The sequence below is a fragment of the Trachypithecus francoisi genome, unplaced genomic scaffold, assembly GCF_009764315.1.
Source record: "Trachypithecus francoisi isolate TF-2019V2 unplaced genomic scaffold, Tfra_2.0 Lachesis_group11, whole genome shotgun sequence".
In the NCBI taxonomy this organism is placed as follows: Eukaryota; Metazoa; Chordata; class Mammalia; order Primates; family Cercopithecidae; genus Trachypithecus; species Trachypithecus francoisi.
The window spans coordinates 8099234-8119740 of record NW_022681456.1 but is presented as its reverse complement, the minus strand read 5'-3'; the positions used below and the strand labels follow the sequence as shown (position 1 = coordinate 8119740).

Sequence of the window (20507 nt, the reverse complement as noted above, 5' to 3'; positions counted from 1 at the left end):
TATTTATTTATTTTATTTTATATATATTTTTTGAAACAGAGTTTCGTGGGGTTGTCCAGGCTGGAGTGCAGTGGTGTGATCTTGGCTCACTGCAACCTCTGCCTCCCGGATTCAAGTGATTCTCCTGCCTCAGCCTCCCGAGTAACCGGGATTACAGGCATGTGCCACCACACTAGGCTAATTTTTGTATTTTTAGTATAGGTGGGTTTCTTCATGTTGGCTGGGCTGATCTTGAGCTCTTGACCTCAGGTGATCCACCTGCCTCAGCCTCCCAAAGTGTTGGGATTACAAGCGTGAGCCACCATGCCTGGCCTATCCTTTTTATTTTGAATTAACACATACATATTTTTTGGTTTCTTAGTTTTACTTACAATTCGGTAATTATTTCTAGTTGTGCTACTAATTTTAATGGATAGATATAACCCACAGAAACAAAAGCTCTGGGGTCCTCAGTAAGTTTCAGGACACATGTCCTGAAGCCCTGCTGGCAAAGGCAATTCACCACATAGTACACAATTCAAAGCCACATCTGGGTGTTGAATGAATACGGAGCTCCTGCCTGGTGCCCAACCAATACATTCTGCTGCCCTAAGGCAACTCCTGTTACCAGTATCTTGTGGCCCCTGTTAGGGATATTTGATGACTCCATGAGCAAATACGTATGTATCTCTTTTTTTTTTTTTTTTTTTTTTGGAACAGAGTCCGGCTATGTTTGACTAGTGTACAGTGGCGTGATCATGGCTCACTGTGGCCTCGACTTCTTGGGCTCCAACAATCCTCCCACCTTAGTCTCCTGAGTGGGACTACAGGTGTGCACTGTCACACCTGGCTAATGTTTTAACTTTTTTGTAGAGACAGGGGTCTCACTATGTCGCCTAGGCTGGTCTTGAATTCCTGGACTAAAGCAATCCTCCTGCCTCGACCTCGCAAAGAGATGGGATTGCAGGCGTGAGCATCCCGCCTTTGTGTGTATCACTTTAAAAATGCAAATAGCTGGCCAGGTGCGGTGTCTCATGCCTGTAATCCCAGCACTTTGGGAGGCCAAGGCGGACGGATCACGAGGTCAGGAGATCGAGACCATCCTGGCTAACATGGTGAAACCTTGTCTCTACTAAAAATACAAAAAATTAGCCAGGCGTGGTGGCAGGAGCCTGTAGTTCCAGCTACTCGGGAGGCTGAGGCAGGAGAATGGCATGAACCCAGGAGGCAGAACTTGCAGTGAGCCGAGATCGTGTCACTGCACTCCAGCCTGGGTGACAGATCGAGACTCCATCTCAAAAAAAAAAAAAAATGCAAATAGCATCTGCACTTCTCTAGACCCTAGTTTCTCTGAATGGCTACATAATATCCTATTTTTCAGATATGCCAGAATTTAGTTAACCATTCCCTTATTGAGAGACATTAAAGATGTTGGTAAATTGTTTTTTTTTAAACTTTTATTTTAGGTTCAGGGATACATGTGCAGGTTTGTTATGTAGGTAAATTGTGTGTCTTGGGGGTTTTGTGTAGAGATTATTTCATCACCTGTGTGATAAGCACAGTACCTGATAGGGAGTTTTTCCATCTTTACCCTCTTCCCACTTGGTAAATTTGTTGTGATCAACAGCTGCACTTCCCAAATTACCTTATTTACCCTTTAGTTCCCATTGTGTTTCTACGACTATTATGCAAGTTGTTGGACTTAGTGCAAATTGTGAAACATTCAATGTTCATTTTTGCCTCTAATTCTTTAGGAACTAGGTTGTGAATTTCATTTCTTTTTCTTTTTTAGAAATGGGATTTTGCTCTGTTGCCCAGGCTTAAGTGCAATAGTCCTTTTTTTTTTTTTTTGAGATGGAGTCTCACTCACTCTGTTTCCCAGACTGGAGTGCAGTGGCGCCATCTCGGCTCACTGCAACCTCTGCCTCCTGGGTTCAAGCGATTCTCCTGCCTCAGCCTTCCAAGTAGCTGGGATTACAGGCACCCATCACCACGCCCAGCTAATTTTTTTTGTATTTTTATTAGAGATAGGGTTTCACTGTGTTGGCCAGGCTGGTTTCAAACTCCTGACCTCAAGTGATCCGCCCATCTTGGCCTCCCAAAGTGCTAGGATTATAGGCGTGAGCCACCATGCCCAGCCCAGTAGCACATAAATAGCTCGCTGCAGCCTTGAACTCCTGGCCTCAAGAGATCCTCCTGCCTTGGTCTCCCAAAGTTCTGGAATTGCAGGTGTAAGCCACTGTGCCCTGCCTGTTAAATATGGAATCATTGTATCCATCTTCTATTAATGCAGAAAATTTGAAATCAATTGTATGGTGACTGAATGAAGATGCACATTTATATCATTGGTCTGGTAGATGAGCTTGATGGGTTAAAAAAAAAACCACTTGCTGTGTGTTTCAGCTATGAGGCAGTGAGGGGAAGCATTAGTAGCCACAGTGAAATAAGAATGTGTGGTATTATTTAATCCTGCAGTTGTTTTAGGTGGGCCTAAGTCCTTTCAGGCTCAGGGATTTGGGGCTCTTCATGGTGTGCATGGCAGGAAGATTGTGTGTGTTCTCCTGAGGCTAAGCGTGCAGGCTCATGCAGTAATGCTGGCTGAACGTCTGCAGCTCAATGTCTACCCCAGAATCTCGAGGTGTGCTAACAAGTCAGGCTTTGTTTTCTTGTCCCACAGAACTGCTGCACAGTTCCTGCTATGACTGAGGGGCTTTAAACACTTTTTAAAGATTATTTTCTGGCCAGGCATAGTGGTTTATGCCTGTAATCCCAGCACTTTGGAAGGCCAAGGCCCAGGAGTTCGAGACCAGCCTGGGCAAGATAATGAGACCTCATCTCTGCCAAATTTTTTTTTTTTTTTAATTAGCTAGGCATGGCTGGGCGTGATGGCTCACCCCTGTAATCCCAGCACTTTGGGAGGTTGAGGTGGGCCGATCACCTGAGGTCAGGAGTTTGAGACCAGTTTGGTCAAAATGGTAAAATCCCCTTCTCTACTAAAAATACAAAAATTAGTCAGTCGTGGTTGCGCATGCCTGTAATCCCAGCTACCTGGAGGCTGAGGCAGGAGAATTGCTGGAACCCATGAGGTGGAGGCTGTAATGAGCCAAGATCACAACACTGCACTGCAGCCTGGGTGAAAGAGCGAGTCTTGGCCGGGTGCAGTGGCTCACGCCTGTAATCCCAGCACTTTGGGAGGCTGAGGTGGGCAGATCACGAGGTCAGGAGATCGAAACTATCCTGGCTAACACAGTGAAACCCTGTCTCTACTAAAAATACGAAAAAATTAACTGGGCGTGGTGGTGGGCGCCTGTAGTCCCAGGAGGCTGAGGCAGGAGAATGGCGTGAACCCGGCAGGTGGAGCTTGCAGTGAGCCGAGATCGTGCCACTGCACCTCCAGCCTGGGTGGCAGAGCGAGACTCCATCTAAAAAAAAAAAAAGAAGAAACAGAGCAAGGTTCCATCTCAAAAAATAAAAAGATAAAAATTAGCCAGGCATGGTGGTGCACACCTGTGGTCCCAGCTACTTGAGAGGCTGAGGTGGGAGGAACCCTTGATCCCAGAAGGCAGAGGCTGCAATGAGCTGTGATCACACCATTGCACTCCAGCCTGGGTGACATAGCAAGACTCTGTCTCAAAAAAAAAAAAAAAAAAAGGAAAGAAAGATTATTTTCTCACAACAGGCAAGTTTACAAGTCTTGAACACATATTGACGATTCTGGGATTAGAACTCTTTTGAGACAGGGTCTTTTTTGTTTTTGTTTTGGTTGTTTTTTTTGTTTTGTTTTTTTTTGAGATGGAGTCTCGCTCTATCGCCCAGGCTGGAGTGCAGTGGTGCAGTCTTGGCTCACTGCAACCCCTGCCTCCCGGGTTCAAGTGATTCTCCTGCCTCAGTCTCCTGAGTAGCTGGGATTACAGGCGCACACCACCATGCCAGAGATGGGGTTTCGCCATGTTGGTCAGGCTGGTCTCGAACTCCTGACTTCATGATCCGCCCCCACTTCAGCCTCCCAAAGTGCTGAGATTACAGGCGTGAGCCACTGTGCCCGGCCAAGTTTTTTTTTTTTTTTTTTTTTTTGAGACAGGGTCTTGTTCTGCTGCCCAGACTGGAGTGCAGTGCTGTGATCTTGGTGCACTGTAAACTCTGCCTCCTGGGTTCAAGCTATTCTTCCACCTCAGCATCCCAAGTAGCTGGGATACAGGCGTGTGCCACCACACCCACTTAATTTTTTGTATTTTTAGTAGAGATGGGGTTTCGCCATGTTCGCCAGGCTAGTCTTGAACTCCTGGCCTCAAGTGATCTGTCTGCCTCGGTCTCCCAAAGTGGTGGGATTACAGGTATGAGCCACCACACCTGGCCCAGGAAGATAATTTTAAAATATACTTTAAAATTTATTTCAGAGACAGAGTCTTGCTATGTCACTCAGGCTGATCTTGAACTCCTGGGCTCAAGTGATCCTCCGACCTCAGCCTCCCAAAGCTCTGGGGATTACAGGTGTGAGCCACACTGCACCTGGCCAGACAAGATATTTTATAATAAAGTTTCAACTTATTGTATTTAATATTCAAAACAGTCATCCTTAGCCATTCATCCTTATAATTACTAAAGACATAATGCCAGTTACTTCCAATCACTGGTGAATTAAACATTTTTCTAATTCTTATATCTTTTTTTTTTTTTGAGACAGAGTCTCGCTCTGCCGCCCAGGCTGGAGTGCAGTGGCCAGATCTCAGCTCACTACAAGCTCTGCCTCCCAGGTTTACGCCATTCTTCTGGCTCAGCCTCCTGAGTAGCTGGGACTACGGGCGCCCGCCACCTCGCCCGGCTAGTTTTTTGTATTTTTTAGTAGAGACGGGGTTTCACCGTGTTAGCCAGGATGGTCTCGATCTCCTGACTTCATGATCCGCCCGTCTCGGCCTCCCAAAGTGCTGGGATTACAGGCTTGAGCCACTGCGCCCGGCCTCTAATTCTTATATCTATACCTGACTTTAATATCAAAGGGTGGCTATGGATTGGATATTGATTAAATCATAAAACATAAGGTTTGGGAAAATGCAAAATGCAGCCTGTGAAATTGAAAATTAGCAGAACTAGCTAAAAACACCACTGCAAAGAACTTATCACATAAGAGTGTAAAATTAGCATCTAAGGGTCAACCACTTTGACTAAGAAATGGAACCTTTAGGAGGGATGAAGTGATCAAACCTGTTTACGTCCAGATAAAAGTCAGAAAGCCCCCAATCAATGCTGAGATGATGTTTTCTCCCTCACTGCCTCCCAACCCTTGTGACCTGTCAGACTTATATGGAAAAATGCATCTGTCAATAACTAAATATTGAGTGCCTACAATTTGCCCTACATTATAACAATAAATTATCTTTCTTACATTTATTTTTCTGCATCAAAAATTTTGTCAAAGGGTTTTAGTTCAGTGGTTGCAGGTCTCTGTTTAAGGGTCGGTTGAAAAATAATACCATCATTAAAAAGATCTGATTTGGGCCGGCGCTGTGGCTCAAGCCTGTAATCCCAGCACTTTGGGAGGCCGAGCGGGTGGATCACGAGGTCAGGAGATCGAGACCATCCTGGCCTACACGGTGAAACCCCGTCTCTACTAAAAATACAAAACTAGCCGGGCGAGATGGCGGGCGCCTGTAGTCCCAGCTACTCGGGAGGCTGAGGCAGGATGGCGTAAACCCGGAGGCGGAGCTTGCAGGAGCCGAGATCCGGCCACTGCACTCCAGCCTGGGCGACAGAGCGAGACCCTCTCAAAAAAAAAAAAAAAAAAAAAAAAGATCTGATTTGCCGAACTTGGTGGCTCACCTGTAATCCCAGAACTTTGGGAGCCGAGTTGGGCGGATCATGAGGTCAGGAAATTGAGACCAGCCTGGCCAACATGGTGAAACCCCGTCTCTACTAAAAATACAAAAATTAGCTGGGTGTGGTGGCAGGTGCCTGTAATCCCAGCTACTCGGGAGGCTGAGGCAGGAGAATCACTTGATCCCAGGAGGCGGAGGTTGTAGTGAGCCAAGATTGCGCCATTGCACTCCAGCCTGGGCGGTAAGAGCAAGAGTCCATCTCAAAAAAAAAAAACAACAAAACACAAAAAACTGATTTTAGAAAGCTGAGAATCTATATATAACTGACACATAAATATGCTATACATATCTGTAGTTCAGAAAATGTTTAAAAGAGGCCGGATGCAGTGGCTCACGCCTGTAATCCCAGCACTTTGGGAGGCCTAGGTGGGCGGATCACGAGGTCAGGAGTTTGAGACCAGACTGGCCAACATAGTGAAACCCTGTTTTGTATTCAAAATACAAAAATTAACCGGGTCTCATGGCGCATGCCTGTAGTCCCATCTACTTGGGAAGCTGAGGCAAAAGAATAGCTTGAACTTGGGAGGCAGAGGTTGCAGTGAGCTGAGATCACACCACTGCTCTCCAGCCTGGGCAACAGAGTGAGACTCCGTCTTGAAAAAAAAAAAAAAGGAAAAGAAAATGTTTAAAAGAACAGAACTGGGGAAAAATAATAGAAAAGGAAATGGATCTGTATGAAGCCCTACCAGAGCTGGAAGCTGTGAGCTCAGGCTAAATTACCTTTTCCTTTCTAGAGTTATATGATTATAGTATCCTTTTCCTCCATCATTTGACTTTAGCATTATCAGTCATACATGCGTGTTTTTACATTTATTTTATTTATTATTATTATTATTTTTTGAGACAAAGTCTCGCCCTGTTGCCCAGGCTGGAGTGCAGTGGTGCTATCTCGGCTCACTGCAAGCTCCACCTCCCAGGTTCACACCAGTCTCCTGTCTCAGCCTCCCGAGTAGCTAGGACTACAGGCACCCGCCACCACGCCCGGCTAATTTTTGTATTTTTGGTAGAGACGGGGTTTCACCGTGTCAGCCAGGATGGTCTCGATCTCCTGACCTCATGATCCACCTGCCTCAGCCTCCCAAAGTGCTGGGATTACAGGCGTGAGTCACCGCACCCAGTCCTTTTTATACAACCTTGATATTTACTTTTTTTTTTTGGAGACTGAGTCTTGCTTTGTTGCCCAGGCTGCAGTGCAGTGGCGCACTCTTGACTCACTGCAACCTCCGCCTTCTGGGTTCAAGTGATTCTCCTGCTTCAGCCTGCCGAGTAGCTGGGATTATAGGCGCATGCCACCACATCTGGCTAATTTTTGTACTTTTAGTAAAGACGGCGTTTCACCATGTTGGCCAGGCTGATGTTGAACTCCTGACCTCAGGTGACCTGCACACCTCGGCCTCCCAAAGTGCTGGAATTATAGGCATGAGCTACTGTGCCTGGCCTACTTTTTTTCTTATAGTTAAAAAACAACAACAAAAAAAGAATTTTAGAGGCCCAGCCCTCTTTTTAAACTTCTGAGTTTGGGTGGATGGTTGAGTTGGGTTGGGTGCTTAGAGAAGAAGTGCTCTGGACAGATTGAAAGACTAAATTTCTACAAGGAAAAGTGGTCATTTTTCTGTGGTTTTATCCCAGGGGAGTTGGGGCACACTGTAGTGAAGGGATGTAAACGCTCCAAGATGCAATGCCGCCTCGAAATGCCTGCCTGGCTCATGGGTGTCATGAGATCTGACGAGTCACCATGTCTGTTCCTAAGGTTCCTCAGCTCATCAGATCTCACCGCAAGGTGGCCCAACCTAAGTAACAGGCAAATCACAACGGATATATCCAGGCCCTGCCCTAAAGAGGAAAGCTGATAGTTACCCGTATCCATTTTGTGTTCAGGAGGGGTAATAAGAAATTTGGTTTGGACCCATTGGAAAAGGGAGAGGGAGGAAGACATGGCATTTAGTCCTTGCCCTACAAAAATATCTCCCTTCTGTATTTATGGGGATTCAGCCTGGCATTCCCTGCCTCTGCTCACCCTATAGCCAAGTAGAGGGGATGGTGGGGAAATGCCACCTGCTACCGACCACAAGGTATATGTAAGAGATCCCAATTTTGTATTTATTTATTTATTTATTTTTCGAGATAGAGTTTCGACTTTTGTTGCCTAGGCTGGAGTGCAATGGCACGATCTCCGCTCACTACAACCTCCGCCTCCCGGGTTCAAGCGATTCTCCTCCTGCCTTAGCCTCTCGAGTAGCTGGGATTACAGGTGCCCGACACCACGCCCGGCTAATTTTTTGTATTTTCAGTAAAGACGGGTTTCACCGTGTTGGCCAGGCTGGTCTCGAACTCCTGACCTCAGGTGAGCCACCGCACCGGGCCAAGAGAGCCCAAATTTAACTCAGACCATCCTAGCTATCAAAAGCAGCCCCAGCCACTATTCTGTGGCCCTTTTATTATATCAGGGCATTAATTACTAACTCAGCTTGCAAACGTGCTCACTTTCTCCCACTGGGCTTAGTGCGGTTCCCTCCCATTCCCCAACGCACTCATCCTAGGAGCTGATCTGCGTATTTGAATACACACACGGAAGAATAAACATCCCCCAGGCACTTTAGGCACAACCCCTCTTTGGCAGCGCAGACGTCAAGCTAGAGGTCGTGACGTCCTGGAGTCTCGGTGGTTTCAGGTTGGGGAACAGAGCCGGTGAGGCAGGACGGACTCGCCGGGGCCGGTCAGGTTGTCAAGGTGACAGCGCCCGACCTCGGCTTTGGTCGGAGGGTGACTCCGCCCCGTTGCTCAGCTCCGATTGGTCACGCCCTTTTCCGGCTCTCCCTCAGGACTGGCTGAGAGGTGTGGCCTATGAACCGGAACGCGTCGCGATTGGTTGGCGCTCAGGCCGCTCTTGCGCGACGCGGAGGTCTGGGCCGATGTGGGCCCAGTACTCTGCCAGCCAATCAGCGCGCGGGCTGCGTGTGGCGCGTGAGTGTGTCCAAGATCCCTCCGCCGCCGGGGCGTTGAGTCGCCGGAAGGGAGGGTCCTGGGAGGGGATGGGGCGGGGACGCGCAGGAGGCCCGGGAGGTTGACTTGGGCGAGGCGTAGAGGACTCGTGTGCTGGCAAATGGAGGAGAACCTAGCGAGGCCGGGCAGCTTTGCCAGGAGTCTTCCCCTACTACTAAGGACCGCTCCTGCAAATTCAGACTTTTGCGTGACACCCTAAAGAATAAATCAATAAATTTAAAAATTAAAAAGGAACACCACCAAACGAATCATGAAAACAAATAAAATAAATAAACGAAGACTAATAAAAATAAAATAAAGGCTTAAAGTGCCCAAAATGTCCAAAAGAAATGCGCAATATCGACTTACAGTATAGACAGAAGAGACCTGCAAATTCTGCAGCCTTAACACCTTCGATCTTTTTGGAAATGTTTCTGGAGCTGGTGCTCTAGAGTGCCCCGCCTCGTGCTAGGCGCTGGGGAACCCCCAAGGGAACCACGGGGACCAGAGCCCGGCTGTTAGGGCCTTTGCTCTTGGAGGCACATAAAGGGCTTCATTTCAGATGATGAAAGTGCAATGGGGTGATGGAGTGGAGAATCTGGGCGCTCCTCTGAATTGTAACCACGTACTATGACATGGGGACGGGGAAAGACTCCTAATCTAGGAGCAGCCTTCTCGAGGCCTTTAACTATCTGCATAAGAGGTGGTACAAAAAAGGAAAGGGACGTTTGTGTGTGCGCGCAAGTAAGATTTCTTTGCATCTTATTACAACATCTATCCCCCCTCCCTTCACTGTATGTGCCAGCTGAATACACTAGGGACTTTGTATTTTTTCAGGATCCTTTTCTCTGGAAGCCTGGCTACTGAAGAGAGAACTTCACACTTACATAAGAGGAGAAAGAAGCCAGAAGTTGGAGTGTCACCTCATCTGGCCACCTTTTCTTGCCCTATTAGAAGCAAGAGAGCAGAGCTTAGCAAGCTTCAGATGACTTGTTTGACTGGTCTGAGTCTCTATAGGATTAAATGAAGTTTCTGTTTAGGGAGATCCTTTGTTTCACTATTAGCTTTAGGCTAATACGTTTTAGTACTGCCTAAACCCCCTCTTAGGGTATATCACCTGGTTGTTGGTGATGTTGAATTACAGGATGTCATACAGAGAGTAACAGAAATGTAGCTGTGTCTTCCTAGTATTTCCTATGAGCCCTCAGTGGCAGATACCTGTGAGCTGTAGCATAAGATGCATTCATGTAACAAATATCTATTGCGTGCCTGCCACATGTGAATACAAGGAGAAAGGTCCCTGCTTTCATGAATTTCGTTGTATTAATTTCATTGAAATGAATAATCAGGATGATTTGGCCTTGCACTTGAAAGAAGCAAAACAAGATCGTGTTTACAGTGCCTGGGGGTGGAGGGGGAGGAACATTTAATTATTGTTGACTGGCTGAGTCAGGGTCAGGTGATCCCAGCAGAAGTGGGCCGATTCATCGAAAATCAATTCATTGAAAGTCAATTTGCCAAATAATCAATTCAGTGATTTAGCAGAATTTTCAAGATTTACCAACTTACCAAAAATGGCATTTTATGACTTAATCTTCTTGATTTAGATGCAATGAATAAGAATACAATCATCCGAATTTTTTCTGACATAAAAGATAATAGACTTTTTTTTTTTTTTTGAGATGGAGTCTCACTCTGTTGCCCAGGCTGCAATGCAGTGGTGTGATCTCAGCTCACTGCAACCTCCGCCTCACAAGTAAAAGTGATTCTTCTGCCTCAGCCTCCTGAGTAGCTGGGAATACAGGTGTGTACTACCACATCCAGCTAATTTTTGTGTTTTTAGTAGAGACTGGGTTTTGCCATGTTGATCAGGCTGGTCTTGAACTCCTGACCTCCCACCTTGGCCTCCCAAAGTGCTGGGATTACAGACCTGAGCCACCATGCCCAGCCCTTTCCAGTTCTTTTTTTACACATATACATTAATGTATGGAAAAAAAATATATATGTCAGGCCAGGCGCGGTGGCTCACACCTGTAATCCCAGCACTTTGGGAGGCCAAGGCTGTCAAATCACGAGGTCAGGGGATCGAGACCATCCTGGCTAACATAGTGAAACCACATATCTACTAAAAATACAAAAATTAGCCAGGCGTGGTGGTGGGCACCTGTAGTCCCAGCTACTCGGGAGACTGAAGCAGGAGAATGGCATGAAACTGGGAGACAGAGCTTGCAGTGAGCCGAGATCATGCCATTGCACTCCAGCCTGGGCGACAGAGCGAGACCACATCTCTCAAAAAAAAAAAAAAAAAAAAAAAATATATATATATATATATATGTCAACAGAGAAATTGTTAAACACGAATGTTTTCTTGTATGTATTTTTCTACAACTGTACATATCATTCTGCAATTTATTCTGTCTTCTTCAACAGTCTCTTTGAGGCTGAGCACGGTGGCTCATACCTGTAATCCCAGCACTTTGAGAGGTTGAGGCAGGAGGATCACTTGAGCCCAGGAGTTTGAGACCATTCTGGACAACATAGGGAGACCCTGTCTCTATTTATGTATTTATATATTTTTCAAGACAGGGTCTTGCTGCGTCACCCAGGCTGGAGTACAGTGGCATAATCATAGCTCACTGCAGCCTCCACCTCCTGGGCTCAAGTGATCCTCCCACCTCAGCCTCCTGAGTAGCTAGGACCACAGGCACATGTCACTACACCTGGCTAATTTTTTATTTTTTATTGAGACAAAGTCCCACTATGTTGCCCAGGCTTGTCTTGAACTCCTGGGCTCAAGCAATCCTCCTGCCTCAGCCTCCCAAATTGCTGGGATTACAGGGGTGAGCCACTGCACCCAGCCCCCTATCTCTATTAAAAAAAAAATCTCTTTGAGAACTGTAATGTTTGTAAGTGAATGTTATTGTTTTTAGTGGATGTGCATAGTATTGTACAGTATGGATTATGCTATACTTTGCCATTCCCATGTTGGAGGACTTCAGTTGACAATTTTTCACCCTAGGCTTAGTGAAGTAAGACTCACCCAGAGTCTTGGGTCCCTGCTTTTATTAATTGTTTTTTTTTTTTAATCTTTTTTTTTTTTTTTTGAGATAGAGTCTCGCTGTTGCCCAGGCTGGAGTGCAGTGGTGTGCGTTCTCGGCTCACTGCAGCCTCTGTGTCTTGGGTTCAAGCAATTCTCCTGCCTCAGCCTCCTGAGTAGCTGGGATTACAGGCATCCGCCACCACACTCCACTAATTTTTGCATTTTTAGTAGAGATGGGGTTTCACCATATTGGCCAGGCTGGTCTCGAACTCCTGACCTCAAGTGATCTGCCTGCCTCGGCCTTCCAAAGTGTTGGGATTACAGGCATGAGCCACTGTGCCTGGCCTATTGTTTTAAATTGTGAGATGAACAAAGCATACAAAAAGACTGAATATAACATACATGTGCAGTTTACAGAATAATAAATGTGGACCACGTACTCACCACACCGCTTAATGGGGCATGACCTATTAAGTATCTTGGAAATCCCTCCCTAAATTCAGCTCTTTTATTTGCCCTAGAAGAAACCATTTCCCTGAATATGGTTAAGCATTTATTTGTTTGTCTTTATGTTTTTCTAATACGTATGGATTCTTTTTTTTTTTTGAGACGGAGTTTCAGTTTTGTTGCCCAGGCTGAGTGCAAGTGCACGATCTTGGCTCACTGCAACTGCTTCCTGGGTTCAAGCAATTATCCTGCCTCAGCCTCTTGAGTAGCTGGGATTACAGGTGCCCACCACCACACCTGACTGATTTTTGAATTTTTTAGTAGAGATCAGGTTTTGCCATGTTGCCCAGTCTGGTCTTGAACTCCTGGGCTCAAGTCATCTGCCAGGCTCTGCCTCCCAAAGCACTGGGATTACAGGCGTGAGCCACCGCATGCAGCCAATTCCATCATTTTCTTTTCTTTATTCCTGTTGAGGGTTTGAAGTTGTGTGGTCATATTTTCTCCTCTGCGGGGCTGGAGCAGAGGTGGGGAACCTCAACCTTGAGACATCAACTCTGGCACATCTTGTACTTAGTAATTGGCACCCACTCAATATCCACAGCCCCATGGCCATGTGGGGAGTGTTGATGCAACCACACCATGGAGGCCAGAAAAAGAAATCCTCAAGCAACCCTTTGGGCCTGATGGACTCAGGGGACCTGGCTGCGTCTGCAGTTGGAATCACCACTTTCCCTCTCTTCTGGCCTGACTTCAGGGGGCCACTGTGTCGGCAGCTGCTGTCTGTGCAGATACTGTGGCTTCCTGTCCCTCTGTTCCTCCAGTCTTTCCCTCTGTCTCATTGCACTGTTGCTTTGGTTATGACTTGGGTAAAATCAGAGGCTTGAACTTGTTCATATCTAGTCTGACTCCAAGTACTCATCGAATCCAGCAGCATATCCTGATGGTTCTCCCTTCCAAAATAGTTCTATGTATGTAGAGGTATTCACAGATTTATATTTATATAAAATAAATGTATATATTTACATTATGGGATATAGGGCTATCTGAACATAACATGTATGTACAGTTTATGAAATAATAAATGCACACCAAGTAGTCACTGCCCAGCTTAATGGGGGATGACTAGTGTCTTGGAAATCCCTCCCTAAATTCAGTCCCTTTATTTGCCCTATGAGAAACTAGTGCTATATCTATAGCTCTATATGCCACTGTTGTAAATATATACATTTATTTATTAATTTTTTGAGATAGAGTTTTACCCTTGTTGCCCAGTGTGGAGTGCAATGGTGGGATCTCGGCTCACTGATTACAGGCATGTGCCACTGCACCTGGCCATACATTTTTTTTTTTTTTTTTGAGATGGAGTCTTGCTCTTATCGCCCAGGCTGGAGTGCAATGGCACGATCTCAGCTCACTGCAACCTGCGCCTCCCGGGTTCAAGTGATTCTCTTGCCTCAGCCTCCCAGTAGCTGGGATTACAGGCAACTGTCACCACGCCTGGCTGATTTTTGTATTTTTAGTAGAGACTGGGTTTTGCCATGTTGGCTAGGCTGATCTTGAGCTCCTGACCTTGTGATCCGCCCGCCTCGGTCTCCCAACATGCTGGGATTACAGGCATAAGCCACTGTGCCCAGCCCATAAATTTATTTTTTATACTGTTCCATTCACCCCTCAAACCCAACCACACTCTATGGCCACACAACAGATGAATAATCCTTTCAAAATATACGTCATGGCCGGGCGCGGTGGCTCAAGCCTGTAATCCCAGCACTTTGGGAGGCCGAGACGGGCGGATCACGAGGTCAGGAGTTCGAGACCATCCTGGTGAACACAGTGAAACCCCGTCTCTACTAAAAAATACAAAAACTAGCCGGGCGAGGTGGCGGTGCCTGTAGTCCCAGCTACTTGGGAGGCTGAGGCAGGAGAATGGCGTAAACCTGGGAGGCGGAGCTTGCAGTGAGCTGAGATCCGGCCACTGCACTCCAGCCTGGGCGACAGAGCAAGACTCCGTCTCAAAAAACAAAACAAAACAAAACAAAACAAAACAAAACAAAATATACGTCATGTCACTTCCCCGCTCAAAAGCTTCCAAGTGGCTTCTCATCACACTTTGAATAAAACCCAAAGTATTTATCCCATGGCCTCCCAAGGCCCCATATGGCCACTGTCATTAAGCCTGTGCCAAGCAGGCCTCAGGAACTTTGCGTTTGCTATGCCCTCTGGAAGGCTTTTCCTGAAGATCAGCAGTGGGCTGGATGTGCCCCTTCATTGAGGTGTCAGCTCATGTTACTTCGTTAGGGAGGTCCTTCCTTGACCACTTTTTTTCCTTTTTTTTTCTTTTTTTGGTGAGACTGAGTTTTGCTCTTGTTGTGCAGACTGGAGTGCAAAGCTGCAATCTTGGCTCACTGCACCCTCTGCCTCCCAGGTCAAGCGATTGTCCTGCCTCAGCCTCCTGAATAGCTGGGATTACAGGCGCCCGCCACCGGGCCCAGCTAATTTTCGTATTTTTAGTAGAGACAGGGTTTCACTGTGTTGGCCAGGCTGACCTTTTTTTTTTTTTTTCCATGTTTGGGGCTTGTTTTTGTCTCTCAAGTGTGAAATATAAATCATGTTTTTACGATTTTTGTGAATCTTGACTTTTCACACCTTGTTTTTGTAAGCAAAAGTTTCTTATTAAAATAATAAAATGACTGTGTGCAATATTTATCTCAAGTGTTTGTTAAAACAGCATTGTTATTTCTCAGTCCAAGAGCAAGGATCAACCCCTGCAGAAGCTTAGGAACTATGTACAGAACTTTACAGAACAGAGGCAATACTTCAGCTTAAGCCTCTCTGCTGACCAGAGAATGAAATTCTGCATGGACTCAAGGGACAGAAGGAAACTAGGCAGGGAAAGGGAAAAGGAAAGTGGCCATCTGAATCAAATTTCAGCTGCCATCAGGGCACATCTTGTGGTGGCCACAGATTGTAGGCTGTTTTTGGAAGATTCGGGATCAGCACAGGATTCCATTTGTCTACCTGGCTACACCCCTGGCTGATGTGCCATGTGGTCAATGTCACTTAAATCCCTGGCCAGCCAAACTCCTGCAGCAAAGAGTCCCAAATCGAGGATCAAGTTCCTCCGGAAGTCATTTCTATCAGTGGCAAAGTGGTAGACGCCCCGAGGCCAATCTCCCACGTTGTCTGATATTTCCAGAGTTTCATTGGCCAAGCTGGCAGCACTCACCCGGATCCCCCTGGAAGCCATAGTAGGAAGCTTTGCACGGGTCTTTTTCTTTGAGATGGAGTTTGGCTCTTGTTGCCCAGGCTGGAGTGCAATGGCATGATCTCGGCTCACAGCAACCTTCACCTCCCAGGTTCAAGTGATTCTCCTGTCTCTGCCTCCCGAGTAGCTGGAACTACAGACACGAGCCAACACGCCTGGCTAATTTTTGTATTTTTAGTAGAGACGGAGTTTCATCATGTTGGTCAGGCCAGTCTCAAACTCCTGACCTCAAGTGATCTGCCCATCTCAAAAAAAAAAAAAAAAAAAAAATTGGCTTCTTTCTGATGTGGTGTGCATTCTTCAATACAGTACATACAAATTTTATTTTATTCAATCACATCACGGCATATTTATTCCAATTACAGCCAATCCACCTCTTATTTTGATATAAAGTGCTCATTTTTCATGACCATTTAAGCCTGTGATGAAAATGTGTAGAATTCAACTTAAGTCAGGATACAGACCCTGAGGCTGCACACAGTCCTGTTAGGAGGGACTCCAAAGTTGGGATTCTTTGGCAAGCAAGACAGGGAGATTCTTACTGAGCAGGCAGCCATCAGTGCCCGCCATGTTGATTTTCTTTACTGACTCTCTCCCTAAGATAGAAATTTTGTATTTTTCCAGCTTCTTCTTAGCACTTTGGCTTTTGTTTTTATGTGTGCAAAGAGATATCAAGCTTTGCGAAGGGAGGAGAAAAGTCCAGAGCACATGGACTATCCTCGGGTACTTCTGGTTTCTCTCTCAACTGTGGGTGCCATTCCTCTTCCAGACTATCCATTTGGGCCTTTTTGGGAAATATCTTTGCTGTTTCCAAATACTCATGCCTTTTACATGAATCCCCTTTCAATATATGCCAGTATGCGGAGTTTGCAGTGAGCCGAGATTGCGCCACTGTATGCCAGCCTGGGAGACAAAGCCAGACTCTGTCTCAAAAAAAAAAAAAAAAAAAAAAGGGACATGGGAGAGGAAGCAAGGTAGGGCTTAAAAAGACACCTCTAAAGGCCCGTGTGAGTCTGGAAGTGTGTCACAGGGGGTGAGGGCTAAGTCTGCAGTCATTCTGGCTGTGGCTCACCTCTGCCTTGTGCTACCTCACAGGTGCTGCGTCTGGTTGGGTGGGCCAAGCTGGAGGAATTAGGAATGAATCAAGTGGCTGTCAGATATATAAATCCAGGCTTCTCCCTGTCCCATGAAAACTGGTCAACCCACTGGTCAAAGTGGATTTCCACATGCGTGAGGGCTGGGTCTGTGCTTCACACAGCTGGGTCCCCCTTGCCCAACTCACAGCGGGGAACCGCTAGGCACGCGCTGAGGGAATGAATGTTTCTTGAAATCCTCCTGTGGATCAGGCATTGGGGACTGCGTGGTGCGCTAGCGAGACAAGGCTCCTGCCCCTGTGGAATCTGCATTCTGGTGTTAAAGGAATGAACACAAATACGTAGATCTCTCAAAGATGAATCTCCCTCTGGGTGGAAATGTGGACTCATGTCTCGCAAATGCAATAACATGGTGACAAACAGCCAGTGGTGGCCCCGAATTTGGAGGCCAGGGAGGGGCCTGGAAGTCATGTTTATATAGCAAGCACCCTGTTTTAGGTTTGCATCTCTGTTTATATGTGGTGATCAGGAGATGGAAGCTGTTTAAAATTAGGTGGTGGAAGTGGGAGGTTACTTCATAAAATTCCAATACTGGTCAGGCATGGTGGCACGATCCTGTAATCCCAGCCACTCCAAAGGCTGAGGCAGGAAGACGGCTTCAGCCCAGGAGTTCGAGGTTGTAGTGAGCTATGATTGCGCCACTGCACTCCAGCCTGGGCAATACAGCAAAACCTCGTCTGTCTCTAAAACGTAAAAACAAATTAAGCTCCAACACTGCAAAAAACTATTTTTGGGGAAGTTGATTGGGTGGCGAGATAAAAGAAGACAAACAATGTGGGATGGTCTCTAACACGGAGCCCACAGTAGGGATGTGATCAATAAACCTCCAAAATATACCTGAAGTCCATTTCTTCTCTCCATCTCCACCCTGGTCCAGCCACCATCATCTTTTGCATAACTTCTCCTGACTTTGCCCCTGAAGACTATTCTCAACTCAGCATCAGGGGCATTCCTATCACAGCCACAGTCACAGCAGGTCCCTCTCCGCTCCAAACCTTCCAGTGGTCTCACCTTAACCCAGGGTAAAAGCCAAAGTCTCCACTGGGCTCCAGGACCTAACTGAGCTGTCACCCCTTCCTCTGCTGACTTAATCTTCTACCCCAGGTCTCTCCCATCAAAAACCGTGTCCTCCTTACAAAGTTCTCTAAGCACCCCCAGTACTCTCCTGCCTCAAGGTCTGAGCCCTGGCTGTTCCCCCTGCCTGGAGACTGAATTGCTCACTCCTGTCACCTTCTTCAGGTCACTGGTAGAAGTCATCTTTTCAAGGGGACCTTCCCTGACAACCCTATTTATTTATTTATTTATTTATTTATTTATTTATTTTTTATTTTTTTGAGACGGAGTCTTGCTCTGCCACCCAGGCTGGAGTGCAGTGGCCGGCTCTCAGCTCACTGCAAGCTCCGCCTCCCGGGTTTATGCCATTCTCCTGTCTCAGCCTCCCGAGTAGCTGGGACTACAGGCGCCCGCCTCGTCGCCCGGCTAGTTTTTTGTATTTTTTAGTAGAGACGGGGTTTCACCGTATTAGCCAGGATGGTCTCGATCTCCTGACCTCGTGATCCGCCCATCTCGGCCTCCCAAAGTGCTGGGATTACAGGCTTGAGCCACCGCGCCCGGCCGACAACCCTATTTAAAGAGAAACACCCCTCCTCCCACATTCTGTGCGTCTCCCTCACTTTCTCTCCATAGCACTTAACACCTGTTTGATTTTTTGTTTCTGGTTTTTTTTTTTTTTTTTTTTTTTTTTTGAGACAGAGTCTCGCTCTATTGCCCAGGCTGGAGTGCAGTGGCATGATCTTGGCTCACTGCAACCTCTGCCTCCTGGGTTCAAGCAATTCTCCTGCCTTAGCCTCCCAAGTAGGTGGGATTACAGGCATGTGCCACCACACCCAGCTAATTTTTTTGTATTTTTAATAGAGATGAGGTTTCACCATGTTGGCCAGGCTGGTTTTGAACTCCTGATCTCAAGTGATCTGCCTGCCTTGACCTTCCAAAGGGCTAGGATTACAGGTGTGAGTCACTGTGTCCAGCGTAATATCTTTTATTATGCAAATATTATATACAGTATGTATTTATCTATAATGTGTGAACCCAGAAAATCTTAGGTCTCAATTGATTTAGAAAGTTAATTTTGCGAAGGTTAAGTATGTGTGCCCATGACACAGACTCAGGAGGCCCTGACAACATGTGCCCAAGGTGGTCAGAGCACAGTTTGGTTTTATACATTCTAGAGAGACATGAGACATCAGTCAGCATATGCAAAAACACCGGTTCTGTCTGGAAAGGTGGGACAACTGGAAGCAAAGGTGGGAAGACTTGAAGCCCAGAGGGGGCCTTCCGGGTCACAGGTAGATAAGAGACAAATTCTTGCAATCTTTTGAGTTTCTGACTAGCCTCTCCAAAGAAGGCAATCGGATATGTATCTATCTCAGTGAACAGTGGGGTGACTTTGAATAGAATGAGAGGCAGGTTGGCCCTAAGCAGTTCCCAGCTTGACTTTTCCCTTTAGCTTAGTGATTTGGGGACCCCAAGATTTATTTTTCTGTCACATTTTCCCTTTTCTTTTTAAAAATCTTTTGGAGAGAGCATTTTTAGAAGAAAATGAGTCTCTGCTCTCAGGTTTCATCTGATAATTCATGACTAGAATGGTTTACTCCTAGATAGGTAGGTCCCAAGTTATTAAGAAGGCTCATTTTTTTTTTTTTTTTTTTTTTTTTTGAGACGGAGTCTTGCTCTGTCGCCCAGACTGGAGTGCAGTGGCCGGATCTCAGCTCACTGCAAGCTCCGCCTCCCGGGTTTACGCCATTCTCCTGCCTCAGCCTCCCGAGTAGCTGGGACTACAGGCGCCCGCCACCTCGCCCGGCTAGTTTTTTGTATTTTTTAGTAGAGACGGGGTTTCACCGTGTTAGCCAGGATAGTCTCGATCTGCTGACCTCGTGATCCACCCGTCTCGGCCTCCCAAAGTGCTGGGATTACAGGCTTGAGCCACTGCGCCTGGCCAAGAAGGCTCATTTTTAGCAGGTTGTGAAGTCTCATGTCCTTTGAAGAGAAAATAGGGGAAGGAAGGGAGAAGAGCAATAACAAACCAAAGAATAATCCTGGAAAATCGATATAGGCCACATTACCCTGAAGTCTGTATATCAGTAGGCAGGTATGAAAATGTCTTATGTATGTAAATAGGTTGCTGTTATTTTCTTCTGATGTTTAAGTTGTCTAGCTTCAGTTTGCAGGGCTTTATGAAAGCATAACTTAGTTTTTGGTGACTCCAAATTAGGAAAAATGGGAAAAAAGAAGAAAAAAAGATTGAAAATGTTATTTTGTAGGCTTGTAGTCAAGAAAAACTAGAATTTGGTCCAAACTGTAGACAATAATAAAAACTGAGGCCGGGCGCGGTGGCTCAAGCCTGTAATGCCAGCACTTTGGGAGGCCGAGATGGGCAGATCGCGAGGTCAGGAGATCGAGACCATCCTGGCTAACACGGTGAAACCCCGTCTCTACTAAAAATACAAAAAACTAGCCGGGCGAGGTGGCGGGCACCTATAGTCCCAGCTACTCGGGAAGCTGAGGCAGGAGAATGGCGTGAACCCGGGAGGCGGAGCTTGCAGTGAGCTGAGATCCGGCCACCGCACTCCAGCCTGGGTGACAGAGCAAGACTCTGTCTCAAAAAAAAAAAAAAAAAAAAAAATTGAAAAACATTAGGCAAGACTAGAATCTAACAACAGGTGTATTATAGTTTTTGAAACATAATTTTTCTCTCTCCAGTTTCCCAT

General features: G+C 46.4%; 1 protein-coding gene across 1 annotated transcript; it reads right to left on the bottom strand.

Moving 5' to 3' along the window:
* Window positions 1-15043: 15043 nt before the first annotated feature.
* Window positions 15044-15568, bottom strand: LOC117090951 (mitochondrial import receptor subunit TOM6 homolog). Its single transcript, XM_033223508.1, has one exon. It carries the CDS (start codon window positions 15566-15568, stop codon window positions 15344-15346), a length of 225 nt encoding a protein of 74 aa, XP_033079399.1. The 3' UTR covers window positions 15044-15343.
* Between the last annotated feature and the right edge of the window lie 4939 nt (window positions 15569-20507).

Excerpts from the sequence above, each read along its gene's own strand:
- LOC117090951 (XM_033223508.1), bottom strand. The coding sequence starts at position 15,568 with ATGGCTTCCAGGGGGATCCGGGTGAGTGCTGCCAGCTTGGCCAATGAA.